This window comes from Vipera ursinii (assembly GCF_947247035.1).
Source record: "Vipera ursinii genome assembly, chromosome: 3".
Lineage (NCBI taxonomy): Eukaryota > Metazoa > Chordata > Lepidosauria > Squamata > Viperidae > Vipera > Vipera ursinii.
The window spans coordinates 23,864,058-23,880,269 of record NC_139516.1 but is presented as its reverse complement, the minus strand read 5'-3'; the positions used below and the strand labels follow the sequence as shown (position 1 = coordinate 23,880,269).

Here is a 16,212-nt window from a genome sequence, read left to right as displayed (position 1 = left end):
TCCTCCAGGACAGGGGTAGGCAACCTCGGCTCTTTTATGACTCATGGACTTCATGGACAGCATAGCTGACTCAGGAATTCTGGGAGTTGAAGTCCATGAGTCATAAAAGAGCCAAGGTCGTCTACCCCTGCTCCAGGAGATCAAGACAGCACAAAACACTCCCCTTTCCATAATAATTATCTGGATTATGTTCCTGTTTCAGGTGATGCTATGGGATGTTAATGAATAATTGTATTGCTTCAATGTCTACTCATATGACCAACCACTAAGTACGCCTAGCCTTACATTGTAATCTATCTGAAATATTATGAAAGTAAAAATACTGACATTACTATTCTTGAGCTTGGAAGGAAGACAACAGTCATGTGACTAATAATTAAAAAGGTGAAGTATCCAAAAATCCTTAGCTATTATTGATATGAAAATGCTGCTCATAGTGCTTGCTGTTAACACCTCTAAATGTTCAAAGTACAACTTAGCTAATCATGACTGGGGAATGAAAATTCGGTAGTTAAGCTACGCATATTACAGCCATATCTTCCTAAAAAGGAAGCAGGGTTGTATTCAACAGATGTCATTGACAGCATCTGATTCAAAACAGATTATTTGAAGAAGTTCAGACATATAAAGAATAAATGCATTATGCCTTTCTGATAAAGATGTTTTTAAAAAAAGACTAAGGAAAATTTTCCAGATCTTCATATTAGATTCCAATTGTCCTGGTTTTTCATTTTCTTGGAATAAACAGGTTTTCCAGCATCCACTTGAAGACTACATTCTATGTTTTTCCTCATATATTGCATTTTTCTTTAAACAGCTTTATGAAAAGATTAGCCTCTTTTTTTTGGTTGCTCTCAAGTTGTTACATATCTTGTTTAATTTGACTCTGATATTTTAGAAAATGGCCAGAAAAGACTTGACCACATAGTCATAAAGTGATGGCTTAGGTTTAGGTTTTCTTAGGTGTGCCTCATGTGGTTTGCAAATCTGTTTTTTTAAAAATATATATATGCAAATTATTACTCTTGTGGGTGTCCATTTCCAACCATACCAGCCCCTTAGGAATCTAGTCATTAATCTAGGTGTGCAAATACCACTATTTTTCTTGCAGCTTGGTTTTTAAGAAACAGGTCTAGAATATAACAGCCTGTTTAGTCTCAGTCCTTAGTACAATCATTGCATGGTAATTTCAAGAGATAACGTTGAGCATAAAAATATTAACTGGTGACACTAGTCATCTGCTATGGGTTTACTGGTCTTGTTCATCTTGATGGAGTTTAACTTCTGAAAAAGGATGCTACAGATCTGAATATAAGAGTTTCCTCTTTCTCCTAATAAGTTCTGGAATCAAAATATAATATGCAAATCAAACATGTGAATGAAAGTTGCTATGCAAATAGATAAGTATGTATAGTAACCGTTTTATGTATGGAAGATACTAAAATTTAAATTGATCAATCATGGAATCTGTTTCTCTTATTGACTTGCATGCAGCCTATCAAAATACATAAAACATTACAAACATGAAGGTCAACCAACATTCCATAAAACAATGAGAAAAACCATTTAATTTTTTCAGCACTCTTATCATTCTGAATATAGTCAAAATTATGAGATTTAGGGAGAAATCTGGCTTGGACTGAAGCCACCAGATGCTTAGTTGGATTTTATTCTGCTAATTAATATTCCTAAAGATCCATAGAACATCTTGTAAGCCTGAATTAACTAAATTCTATTTTCAACTTTATGGAAGTAAAATCTAACTCAACCCTGCTCCCAGTAGACTACAAATGATAGAAGTTGGATCATACACTAAATCATATTGCAGTTTCTTTAATTTTAGTTAAGCATATTGTGTGAATTCAGCCATTCTGGTTGTAACAATCATTTGGCATTAAATGTGAAAATGGGTTGCATGCCAACTTCAAAGTTTTACTAGCATGCCAAATATTTTCACCATTCACTGTCCTTTTGTTTAACATCCATCCTAGGGTAGAGCACTAAAGTACTCATTCTTTTGAGACATTTGGCTGGCTGGAATATATTGCAATTACAATTATAAGCTTTCCTTTTGACAAATGTTCTGTTGATACCAGTTAAAAACTATTATATGTAATGCTCAAATTTCAGGAAAGATAGCCTTCTGCACTTTTCAAATGCATCTGTTTATGGTCATTCTTCATGTGCAGGCTGCATTTTTCCCCCCAGCAAATGAGTGGAAAGGGGAATATTTGTTGTCATGGTACTTACAAGTCTCTTTCTAATAGAAAAGAAGATATGTAGTTTGGGATTGAATTGGTGGGTTACTGGTTCATTCCTCACATCCATAAATTCAGACCTAGCAAAAGAATTCATTGCAGCATTACTGCACAAAATAACCTGAAACAGTGAATTCACTGAGCTTTATCTTATTACCTACTTTTAACTCAATGGATAATTATACCAGCAAAGCAAAAAAACCTTTCATGGATCCACTATACAGATGACAGCTTCTTCATCATCAGCATAAAAAAGACATACGAGACAAGAACATCTTTAAAGAAAGAATCAGATTGAGGATGACAATATCTGGTCTAAACAGCTTAGTACTGTAAGGTTCCACTGGTGTGCTAGAACTCCATACAGTGATTTAGACTGACAATAATGATTGTATTGTTCTGGGAGATGCTTTATTTTAAATTTTGAATTTACAGAAGCATATGGGGCAGGGGATCAATAATGTCAAAATGGTGGGCAGGCCTGGGCTATCAAAGCCTCACTTCTTTTTACATGCATTTAATATGCAGCATACCTGCTAAAAAAGGAGGTAGGGCTTTGATTTACTCACTTGCACCCATAATTATTTTTGCATCACTGTCTTCCTCTTGTGAATTTGACTCCACTTTGTTCTGTTTTGTTATTAGCTTTAATTCTATATCTCTTGTGAGAACCAGTATATGCTGAATTGGTGACTGAGGATTATAAGCTCTGTACTCCAACACATCTGGAAGTTTGGGATGGATCTTGTAAAGTGTAAATCAATGGCCACACCATTCCCACCATGTTTCTTTGCCTTGTTTCAATAGGAACAGCAATTTTCAAGTTTTCTGTTGATTCAAGGTAGCATTTCAACTTACTGTAGCTGGAGGCAAACTAATATACAGTTACATTAGTGCTTTGTTTCCATGGCTACTGCCCATTTCTTTTGCTCTCTTCTATGGACTGCCACTCTTTTTAATTGCAGTTCTGAAACAGATTTCTTTATATTGCTTCTAGGACTAGAGGTGCTCATGTTGCCTTAATCATTTCACCCGTGCTTTTCAGAAGTCTTTTGAGGGGCAATGTTAAAAACTAAAGACTGACCTTTTTGTTTATCATATACCACAAGTCTGAGTTGATAGCATTTTCAAATTAAGTTATTAAAACTTTTACAGTGCATGGTAGAAATGTTAGCCCTCCTAACAGTAGACATAGTGAATGCCAGCTATAAATTTTCTTTCTTTATTTATTTTTTACCTTTTTCAATCATACAGGATGTTTCCTGGACATAACCACTGAGTAGAATCATATAGATTTTCATTAGAGATGCTGCAGATCAATTTACTAATGGGTAGGGCAAACTAAGAATTAGGGTTTCTCTTGACTAGCAACTTGCAGGATCTTCTAATATATCTGAGCTCCATTACAAAGCCTGTGCTCATTGCTGTTACATTCGATGACTGAAAAGGGCTTATACATAATCACTAAGGCTCAAATAGCCCTAAGAAAATTTCTAAAAGTGTATTTCTCTTACTTCATCTTTGGTGATTTTCTTGATGAATCTTAAAATTATATACTTTAATGCCAAAGCTTAGTGGTACTGACTGGGCAGGTGCTTCATGCATTTTGTATACTTGCCCTTCTACAGAATCATTAGCATGCCATATTGCAATCACAGGAGCTGTAATCTTAGCTATTACATTTAACACACAACCATGTGTCATCTTAAAGTTTGCATTATGAAAGTGATTAGAGTTTAAGAAAGATTAAGATTCCAAAGACGTGGAGAAAAAATTCTGTATGTGCTGGTTGAAACCAGTAGACAAATGTGAATGTCCCCAAAGCAGTTTCTTCTGATCCTCCTGCTTTTCTCTGCCTACATTTGGAGACAAACAATGCATAGAAAGGTTCAGTGTGGTAGTATAGCAGCTGCTGTCTCTCCTTTTAGATCTTATATCTGAAGAGACACAAGAAACAGAAGCCAAGAACACTTGCATAGTTTATAAACTACAGTAGATGCATCAATACATTTCAGGAACAGTATGTGAGAATTTGGCTGATCCAAATCTTATGAACAGACTCCAACCCATTGATCATCACCAGAGCAAATAAGGCAACACTTTCTAATAAACCCCATAGCCAGATTAATCACTTCACAAGGAACAGGCCAACCAGCCAACATATCAGTAAAATCTTCAACAGAGGAACTTTATAAAAAGCCAGCTAGGTGGGGTTGTCCCTCTATCTCTCAGCCCAACTCACCTCACAGGATTGTTGTGGGGAAAACAGAGAGGTGTGTTGAATATGTTCGCCACCTTGAGTTATTTATAAAAATAATAAAGGCAGGATACAAGTAAATAAAATAAATAAAAATAAAAATTATGGTAATTTCAATGTTAGTTTAGATCTAGGATAATCCTGTGGGAGCATACATACACTTGTGATTTGCAGGGAATAGCCTTCCTGATTTTTTGTTTGATCTAGCAGAGTTGCAGTTAACAAATATTTCAGGATACATTTAGCTTTTAGAATATCTTCTTTCCCACTTTCATTCTGGCACACCAGCAGGGCTCCATTCCCTCTCTCTGCACACCACAGTTTTTCTTCAGAGTATTTTGTTTCTGGCTAGTTAGTTCACTGCTTGGATGATGGTTGACAGTGTTTTTGAAATTCCCTGGCTCAAATAACATGGAACGTCTTCTTTCCAGATGTCTATGAACCCACTTTGTAGAATAAAAGGCAGCCTTTCATCAAAAGATTAGACAGAATGGCCAAAATACAAGTTTCTGAAAGGTTTACTGAGATTAATATAGAAGGCCATATTCTTTGACCAAGCAATGGGTTAATTATCTTACTTTTTTATTGATTCATTTATTTGTATCCCTCCTTTATTATTTTTACAAACAATCCAAGGTGTTATATATCTATATCCATACAGACCTTCTTCCTTATTTTCTTCACAACAGTCGGGTGAGGTGGGTTGGGCTGAAAGAGTGTGACAGGCCCAAAGTCACCCAGCTGGCTTTTATGGCTGTAACTTGAACTCATGGATTCCTGCTTTTTAGTCTGGTGCCTTAACAACTAGAGTAAAGTGGTTCTTGCAAATTCCTGGTATCTTATAAAAGGAAGTTTGTCTTATTGTTTATAAAGACTCCTTAATTATTCCTATAATTGTTCTGTTTTCTACCAATGATTATTCTCCTTTGCTGCATTAAGTTCTCTGATCACATAGCTTAGTTTTTTCTTTTACTTTAATCCTCTCTCTGTGTGCCTATTTTCAATTGGTTATCATGCCCCTGATAAAATAGATCAGGGGTGTTAAACTGCCAGCCCGCGGGCCGGACGTGTCACGAAGAAACCGCGCCTACCCCATTGCTGGCAATGGGGAAAAAGTTCCGATACGTCGCGCGACGTCACGTGACGTCGCGAGTTTGACATGTCTGAAATAGATTATGGCCCATGAAGATTGTATTATATTGCTTAATTTTCAAGGTATCACAAAACTTTCTCTTCTTATAACTTCACTCATACAGAGATGCTGTGGGAAAATATAATTTAATGGAGTGGATTACAAGAAGCACCGAACATAATTAACAACAGAACCAATCAGCTGCTCAGAATTCAAATATAGCTCCAAACAAACAACCAATCGCACGACCAACTGACCACACTGGCATACAAGACATTTATAAGCTAAGGAGAATAGGACAAGAAAATCCTGCTGATGATGTTACCTAGTTTGGTAATGAAATGTTCAGAAATTATATTGAAACAAGCTTGGAAAACAAACCATAACCAAAAACTGAACATAATTTCCTATTTCTATTTCCCTATTTATTATTTTTGTTTTAACTATTGTTAATCTATTGTTGTTTGTATTGTATTGTTATTTTATTTTAATACACAAGATTCCATGTTTTATGGATGTTTATAATCACTAAACATCAGAAAACCTTATAACTAAATAATCTTTCAGTGGTCAGATTCTGTACTGATGATTTTTTCCTCCTACAAATAGTAGAAGCACAATTTCATCCTATGTTATCCGTTACCTATTATTCCAATTATTAATAGAACAGCTTTACTTTCTGAAGTTTTTCTTCTTAATTTTCATTACATTTGTGCATTTAGTCCTGTGATTCTGGTAAATTACTGATTTTTAGAGAGTTGAATAATTAGTAATGAATACTATTTATTACTATGCAGGAGGAGTAGAGAAGGCAGATTAGTACAAGGGCTCTGCATCTCAGTGCATCTCTTCAGCTAAAATCCGAAAGAGACCAACACTGTGGCTGTACAAAGATGAAAGTACAAAATTCTGTGTGAAATGAAAACTGCCAGCCATAACACATTTATTTATTTATAAGACCTACGAGACATGTCACTTTTCAATTAAACAGTACCAAAGCCATGAACCATGATAAAATTTACATGAAAAAGTAATGCTACTTATAGAAAATCTCAGAACTGGTCCAGCGCTGAAAACAGACCAAAGACTGCCAGTGAATGATGATAGCACCATGGCGTAACTCTTGGGAAATCAGTTCCAGAGAATGCCATCATATATTTTAACAACTAGGAAGTTGTATATGCTTCCAACTGTGCCTGGAGTGCCTTTATACGTGTTGTTTAAGTTTTTATTATGTTTTATTAAGGTTAAATACTTTAGGAGTTCTTGATTTAAGACTTATTTTATACATATAAGTATTGTTATTCCAATAATAAAAGGAAAGATAAAGCTTCCCTTGAACTGAGCCTCAATGTAGTTCATCTGAAAAATTCCCAGAATGTATTAAGGAGATTACCTGATTTTTTAAAAAAAATGAGACCTACTATTTTTGAACGTTAGTCTCACATTCTGATCTTCACAATGTCAAGTGGAACACTCACTTTCTTTTGGAGAAAGCTGAACCAAAATACAGGTGGTCCTTGAGTTACAACCGTAATGGAGCCATCCCATTACAGTCTAAGACATCATGTCATTTCACAACATTTTCTGGTTGTTACGCAAACGCGCAGTCATTAAACCATTATCACTATGGCACAGTTTTGCTGAAAACTGGAAGTGATGGTTTTCAACAAAACCATTGCAAAATGCAGTCATGTGACCATGAGAGGCTACAAGCAGCCATAAACACAGCTATGTTGCTAAGTTCCTAAAGTTCTGTCACATGAGAGAGACGGGAAATAGCCATAGGAGCTTCAGATCTGGGTCACAAGTCCCTTTTTTCAGATACAGTAGTGGCCAAAATTGTGGAAACCTTTTGGAAAAAGTGTACAGTAGAAATGCCACCTTTTTTTAAAATCCCATTTATATCCCGCCCTTCTCCGAAGACTCAGGGCAGCTTACAATTTAAAGCACAAATCAATGTGCTTAGCAATAGCCTTCATTCTATGTATATGCCTGCTTATTGGGGCTTTCGCCCCCCCCCCAGCAGCATTATTACAAAGTCAGCTTATTGCCCCCAACAATCTGGGTCCTCATTTTACCCACCTCGGAAGGATGGAAGGCTGAGTCAACCTTGAGCCTGGTGGGATGCGAACCTGCACTAATTGCAGGCAGCTGGTGTTACTTAAAGAGGCATTAGCCCACGGCTCCACCTTTGGTTAAGTTTCCGCCAATTTTTCTTCTAATTTCTTTATAACTGTAGCCTTGTTCACTTAATAATACTATTTTACATTGCTTTCTGGTCAATCAGTCAACTCTTTGCACCATTACTTTAATTTTACTTCAGTATGTTTTACAAGCTCACTAAATGAAAGAACACAAAAAACCCAACCAACTTGATAGCGATCACATAACACATTGACAAATGTTCTCTCAGCTTCAATACATGACATCAATAACTGAATCCTTCTTTTAATGGGCTAAGGGGAATTTTTAAAAGATATAAATTGATTTTATATTTAGGATCTAGATTTCTAAGGGAAATGGAAATTAGCTACTAGAACATAATTTTGAATTATATCACAGAACTTGGAATGATACAACAAAAGATAGTTTTCTAATAACTGATGAACTACCAAGATGATAAACAGAATATATTTGTGAAATTAAAATAAGAATCCACTTAAATGAACAATGTATGTATTTTAGATATGATAATTACTATATAAAGAAATAGGGGAAATTTGGGTTACGTGAAAATTAAGTCTTCTAGATACTAAAGGCTAATTTGAAATGAATGAACCTTTATTGTCAAAGTACAACCATGTATACATTGAGATTGGCTGAGCCTCCCTTCGTGCCCCCACCCCCAACTTACAGTGACACAATCCCTCCATCTTATTACACCATGTGAGCTAATTGCACAACGCACTGGCCTCGCAAGTCAATCATGCATAAAGTTTATAAAATTATTTCCCGTTCAAGAGCCTAACAGCCCATGGATAAAAGCTGTTCTTCAGCCTGTTGGTACGGCTGGCTATACTCCATATCTCCTACCCAATGGTAGGAGAGTAAAGAGATATTGTCCAGGGTGTGAGTCATCCCTGAGAATTTTCCCCACTCTTCCAAGGCAGCGAGCCCTGGCGATGTCATCCAGTGGTGTCAGGGGACAGCCCACAATGTCTTGTGCTGTGCTCAGCACCCTCTGTAATGCTTTCCTATCTGCGGCTGTCAGACCAGCATACCAAACCACAGTACAGTACGAGAGGATGCTCTCTATAGTAGACCGGTAAAAGAGGGTCATTAGCCGTTGTTCTACCCTGTTCTTCCGCAAGACCCTGAGAAAGTGAAGTCTCTGTTGGACCTTTCTGGCCACCTGGGTTGTATTAACTTTCCAGGTAAGATCTTCGCAGAGGTAGACTCCCAGAAATTTAAAGGACACTCTCCACACAGTCCTCCCCGATGTAAAGTGGAGCACAGTAATTGAAATTAGGTAAAATTTAAAAACAGGAGTTGGAGAAGTATAAGTGAAAATATATTAAAATTTCTTCAGCTGATTGTGTCACAAATAGAAATGTATTAATTTGATTATGATATTGTAACTAAGGGAATTGAAGAGGGAACTTTTGTTGATGTAACCTGAGCTATGTAAAAAAATATTCTGTTACTGGACTTTTGACTACCCAATCACCACATTGCTTCATAAATATTTGGATGTAAAATTAGAAAATTAATAAAACTTGGTTGTTGTTTTTTTAAAAAAATAACTGAATCCTACTGCGATCTGATTGGCCCATTGCCAAAACAAGATGACACCTGATTGGCTCTCTAAACACTCATGCTCATTGGCTACAATCAGATGAAGGAAAGCTACCTGATATCAACCTAAGCAAGTTGTGCTTCCCTTTTGTGGTTATTTGGCTATAACTTTTCATAGAATACAGTATAGATAATTGAATAAACTTTGTTGCATTACATTCTTGATTAAATTATCTTTCCACTGATATATAATTTTATGGAAAGTAGCCATCAAACCTCAAAAATACACTTTAACCAAAAGGTTTCCACAATTTTGGCAACTTCTGTAGTTATTTAACTGTGAATCCATCTGGTACATCCATCCCGTTATTCAGTTTTATTAAGGAAGAGACTATGGCCAGTCTTATCAAATGCTTTACACCTCTTAACTAGAAAAGAAAGCCCACAGTCTATGTGCTACCAAAGTATGGCAGCAAAAAAGTACAACCTGCAGCTGTAAAAGGCTTTTTTTATAGTTTGCATTTTTTTTAAAAAAAGAAAGGTTGGCAAAATGATTGAAAACCTCCAATGTAATTATTTCCTATTGCTGTCTTTTACATATTCTACAGGATTTTGTTCATCCATGAACATTAATCAAGAGATTTTAAAATATACAATCCCTGCTAAAATAAGAGTGCTCCAAAAGTTACGTTTTGACCTGTGAATCAAAGACAAGTGGCAAGCAAAGATTGCTGATGCATTTTGCCCATCAGTGAGGGAAACTGGGACAATGACTTATGAAAGCATGCTTCAAGTGAATATAGGCTGTGCCCACATCTAGTACAACTAAATTACTCAATTTTATTTTCTGCTATGTTGAACGAACTTAGATTTCATGGTTAGTTGGTGGTTCAGTGTAACATGTAATTCAACAAAGTTAGACTGAGCAAATCAAGATTAATTATGGGTATAAGTATTATGAAAACAGCCATAGCTTGCAGCTTTCATTGGTTTATGTGCACAATATTGCCTATTAAAATATGCAACTGTAAATTGGTAGAAGCAAAATTCTGGGTCCAGTTAAGAGCAGTGGTACCTGTTGATACAAAAGAAGGATAATTGTTTTACATGTAAGAATCGGCACATATTTACAGTTGTTCCTGATGCTTTCATGTACTTGGCAAGAAGATTCAGTAGTTTAAAGAGGAATAGCTTAAAGCAGCAACTAGCAGCTGTGAGCTTAGGACACGGATGTCAAAAGCCCACCCCATTGCCAGCAATGGTGAAAAAACTCTGATACGTTGCGTGACGTCACATGACATCGCAAGTTTGACATGCCTGGCCTAGGAAGATCCCTAATGAATATACATTCATTTCATCTAGACTAGCGGTGTCACTGCTGGTCCACAGGCCGGATGCATCATAGTGAAACCGCGCCCACCCCATTGCTGGCAATAGCAAAAAAGTCACGATACGTTGCAACACGTCACGTGACATTGCGAGTTTGACACCCCTGATCTAGAATCAAAGCCAAAGAATTGCTGGTTTCAAATGGTATCCAACCTGCAGCTATTCTACATTGTGGGATTGAGCCTGAATGCTGCTGCCTATAACTTCTAGACAAAGGGAGTTCAAGGAACCCCAAAATAATTGGAGCATGAAGAGCAAAGAACAGGACTTGGGAGCAGAGTTTCCAAAATGCATTATCCAGTGGTGATATAGAGCATTTAAATCAGATTTACCCCAGGAAAACAGTTCTTATGACAGAAAAAGACAATATGTTATAATAAGCAGAATAGTTTATTTTTTCCTATAAAACAAATATTTAAATCCAAAAAAAGTTTCCTGAATTTAGCTAAATAAGATAAAAAATTATCTTCATTCATGTACAAACTAAGGATTTAAACAATTATATACAAAACAACCAGATCTCTAAAAAAAGAGAACTTCGAATTACAGTGGTGTAACTTTTATTACAAAACATTAAAGCTACTGGCTTCACATTTAATTTCTCACAGAAGTAAAACTAGACATGGATTTAAGACTGAAAAAGAAAAATGTGACAGTTTATTCAAAAAACTTCAGTTGGTACATATGATCCATGAGAATGGAATGTATATATCCTTTGAAAATACAGCTTAGATGACAAATGAAGTGATATATTCTTGTAAAAGACTCAAAGATAGGAATCAGAATCTCCTGTTTCAGCTGGAGTTACTAAAAAGAATAGGTATTCTGAACATAATCCTCAATTCTTGTACTTTTCGAAGTTGAGGAAGCAACTCGACTGCTATAATTGCTACACTTTTTCATTCCGTTTTCCCCCCTACATTTTACCCACAAAACAGCTTAGAATCTAGTCCTGTCAGGCACAGATCTTTTCTTACCATTGAAGTGAAGTATAATCACCGATTACCCAGTACTATATGTTCAAATATGTCTAACCAAAGAACCATCTTTTCAATTTACATAAGATTTTAAATACACGAGTCACATTCTGCAGGAGCATCATTACTAAACCAAAATGTCTTCAATTCAGGAGCTATTTAATAGTTTACTAAAAAAAAAATCCCATTTTATTTGGATAGTGGAATTATACAGGAATGAGATCTCTACAGAGGGAATATAAGAGTAGAGGCTAAAGAGATAGTTGGAAAGAGAATTTAATTGGGAAACATGATACAGAATTCAATGGCACAGTGAGCATCCAGTTTTATTAATTTGAATAGCAAATTACAACGTTTCTAGTCTTTGTGGCAAATTTCTGTAAACCAGAGTGTTTAACTAAGAGAAACTAACAAGTTTAGCTTGTATGTGGTACCTGTCTAACATTGTTTTATACAGAACATGTATACTTCTGTTTATTATTGAACACTTCCTTTTTCAGCCCTGAACCTATACAAAAGATTTGCTAATTGAAATAGATCAATTATCTTGGATTTTCCTAGGTTCTCTAATTCCAGGATGAATCAATGGTATTAATGGAGTAAAATTTTTAGGAAGAGAACTCAATCAAACTGTTTTTGAGTGAGCCAATAGCAGTATTTCCTTAATATCGATACCGAAAGGAACATGGCTTACTTAGAATTATCATTCTCTGAGAAATAAGAAGGGCATGGCCCAACTCAACAATTTCCCACCTGATAGAAGAGAGACAAAATTGTAGAAATGAAAATTTAAATTAAATTTAAAATTTGAATTCGTGGACCAAACAAATCCTTCTTTCCTGTTCTGTGACAACACAAAACGCAGTTCATATATCCATATGACAATCTGCAATTTGGTGTGTTAAGTAGCAAACAAATGTTTCCAGTCTTGAGCAGCAAGGATGTAATCATATATTTCCATTTTGTTCCTGAGGGAAGTTATCAAACTGCAGTGTCATAAATTATAGACATTCATCAGAATTAGCTGTAGGCACAGTCTTCCATACACAAGTATGATATTTCAATCACTCCCTTTCTGTGTATCCTCTGCAGGTCAAAAGGACCTTTGAGGATTAACATACTAGGCACAAGAGGCTGTTGCAAGGCTGGAAGAATTTCAAGTCGTTTTTCACACTCTGAACTCCACTTAATTATATAGACCTCTTTGTAGTTTGGTTGTTGCATTCCAATAGTTGCATATATATTGCAGGTGGAAGGAGGAAGATTTCTATGGACACTTATGAAACCTGAAACTGTCAGGAACACATTCCACCATAAATTTCCCTTAGTACAAATTGAACCTTGAGATTTGTACAAAACATCTATTCAGGAGGCAACTGTTTTATCACAGATGTATTATGGTGTGTTTTTTTAACTAAATAGTATTTGGAAATTAATTTGGGTCTCAAGATTTTTATTTAGATCCCAACTGATATATTTATTTTTCCAAATAAAAGAAAATGCTTACTCCAGTTTAAATTCAAAACTAGTACCACAAACCTCAGCTTGTAGTAGCAGAGAATACAAAATTTCACAGTTCCTTAACTATTTTAAATAACTTTATTATAAAAAAAATACAAATTTTTCCTGACCTGGGGGGAACTGACATTCCTCTGCTACCACAAACTCTGAAAAAAAATACTGAAAATAAAATATTTATTATGTTTTTAACTGATAGACATCACTGAAAATATATTAGCATTCATTCAGAGTTGATTCTAGTAAAAATAAAAAACAAAGGAAAAAACATAACACTGAAAAGTAATACTTTCAAAAAAGAAATAAAAAAGCATGGAGCTCTTAGAGGTTTCTACACTAGATAAAAGTTCATATTCCTTTTCAAATGCTGGAACAGGATATGTAAACTTGCTAATAAATCACTTCTTTTTTTAAACTCATTTCCAAAGTTCATTTTTTAAACTCATTTCCAATAGAGCAAAATGAAAGTAAGCATTGTTTAAGATCAAGTGGTTGCTACATATCAGTGATGATGGATGTTTTTTGGATCAATTTAGATAATAGATTAATGTGTAAGGACTCTGATTTCACAACATTTTTAACAGTTCAACGAAAAAGGAAAAATTTGAATTTCTATACTTCATCTAAGAAAATCAAGTCAAAATTATTCTGTTTACTTGGGTTTTTCATACAAAAATGTACTATATATTCTGATAAGTATACTATATATATATTGTTTGAAACTGAACTGTAAAAACTGTAAAATCTGAGTACCAACCTTAATCAAATCTATTTCCTACTTTTGTATGAATTTATAATACAAAGTTTAGCTCCCAGCTAAGTCAAGATTTCTCAAAAGCAACACACAATATATCTAGAATCTATCTACCATTCATACAAAGCATGATCTCTTCATGAGGACTCCATTCAATGGCATACCTGAGTTAGAAAAGGTGCTATAGCAAATAGAAATAGAAATCCACCTACACAGTAGTCATAGAAGAACAGTTTATTGTAAGGAATGATGGACATCTATTCTATTGCCAGGTTTTCCTCAGAAATTCTGCTGGCGTCTTTTCTTTGCTTCAATGGCATCTAGAATTGGTTGCCGCTTTGACTGATACCTTTGGCGAACCTCTTCTATCTCCTGCTCCATCATGGGATCGAGTGACCCAAGTCGTCTTTGAAGTTCGTCAACTGTCCAGTTCCTCAACTAAAGAAACAGAGGGGAAAAAGGAGAGAGAGAAATGGAAAAAATGTTACCAAACATGTATTACACAAAATGGTTTGCTAAAAAGTAATGTGGGGAAATTTACTTTTGGCAAATGCATGTAATGAAATTTAATGTTAACTCTAAGATCTAATTACTCTTCCTAACTCCAACTGCCTTGCCAAAAATGCCCTTTTAATCATGATTTTTGTAATACCTAATTCCCAGGTAGTGGGAATATTTTCCCTTTATTATATAACAAATGATGTGCTATTTTGTCTTAATTAAGCAGAAAGCAACTGCATATCATGTGCTATATTAAATACTTGTCCAAGAGAAGATATTACAGTACAATGAATATCCTAAATTGTTAACTAATATTATTTACAGGTAAGTTCTTGACATATATCTGTTCATTTAACGACCTTCTGAAGTCATGAGGGCCTTAGAAAAAGTGACTTGTGAGCTGTATTTGCATTTACAGGTGCCCAGAGTCATGTGATCACAACTTGAGTGCTTGGCAACTGGCTTGCGTTTACTACTGGTTGCAGGATCCTACATTTATGTGATTACTATTTGTAACCATTTTTGCCAGTCCCTGGGAAAATATACACATTGGGGAACTTGGATTTGCTTAACAACTGAGTGATTTGTGAAATAACCACAGTAATTCACTTAACCACCATTGGAAAAAATTGCAAAATTGAGTCTGACTTGACTTACAACTGCAACAACAGATGACAGAAAGATTACCACTTTTCAATAAAAATACTGAATGTTTCCAAGATTAAGCCAAAGGGTCCCCATTTAATACATGCACATTTAAATAGAAGGATTGCCAGATAGAAACACATGCACATACAAAATGCACAAAGAGTAAGGGAGTATTTTCAAAGAATCTTGACTGACTTTTCATGATTGAACTAATTAATTTCTGGCTTTTTATTTTTATTTTCTTAAATTGCAATGAGCCAGAAATTGCTTTAATGTTGATTTCCTGCAACAATAAGCCAGATTTGCACGGGAACAAATTAACTATAGTGAGTTTCTTGTCAATTTTCATATATTCATACAAAATCCACAGGGGCAGAACACAAAAACAAGCCAAGAGTAAGGCAGGATCCTCGTTTCAGACACAAAACCGAAAAAAAATCAAAATACCAGTAGTTTTTCAAAATTTCTGTTGCTAAGTGAGACGTTTGTTAAGTGAGTTTTGCTCCGTTTTATGACCTTTCTTGCCACAATTGTTAAATGAATCATTCGAGTTATTAAGTTCGCAACATAGTTATTATGTGAATCTGGCTTCCCCATTCACCTTGCTAAAAGGTGATCACATAACCCCGGGACGCTGCAGCCATTGTAAACATTGGGTCACTTGCCACGCATGTGAATTTTGATCACAGGATTAGAGGGATACCACAATGTCATAAGTGTGAAAAACAGTCATAAGTCACTTTTTTCAGTATTCTTGTAATTTCAAATGGTCACTAAATAAACTGTTATAAGTCGAGGATTACCTGTAATTCAAGTTCTCAAGAGCACTTCACTCAATAACTTTAAAGTATCATATACTATTTTGACCTACAGAGACCATTTTATAACTGCAATATGGCTGTTTTCTCAAGATGGAACAGGAGAACTGCAAGCATTGCCAGAACTATAATAAAATGGAAGAGCAGGAAACTGAAGCATGGATGTGTGTGTGATGCAGCACATCAGTACAGACCTCTCCAGATACAGTTTAAGTGGCACTA

At 35.4% G+C, this 16,212-nt stretch overlaps 2 protein-coding genes across 3 annotated transcripts in view; both read right to left on the bottom strand.

Moving 5' to 3' along the window:
• LOC310638086 (uncharacterized protein) overlaps positions 1-16,212 on the bottom strand; it is an 880,437-nt gene that overhangs the window by 444,306 nt on the left and 419,919 nt on the right. The window lies entirely within an intron of this gene.
• Positions 10,345-16,212, bottom strand: part of STK4 (serine/threonine kinase 4) — an 85,153-nt gene continuing 79,285 nt past the window's right edge. The window contains exons 11-12 of one of the 2 annotated variants that reach the window (XR_014492024.1): positions 14,236-14,461; positions 10,345-10,460 (exon numbers count right to left, since the gene is read on the bottom strand). Coding sequence is in view for 1 of the 2 variants with exons in the window: in XM_083358826.1 (XP_083214952.1) it covers positions 14,303-14,461 (159 nt within the window). In the remaining variant the exon portion in view is untranslated. Of the gene's footprint in view, positions 10,461-11,159; positions 14,462-16,212 lie in introns of those variants that run through there. The other variant, XM_083358826.1, reaches the window with a different exon arrangement.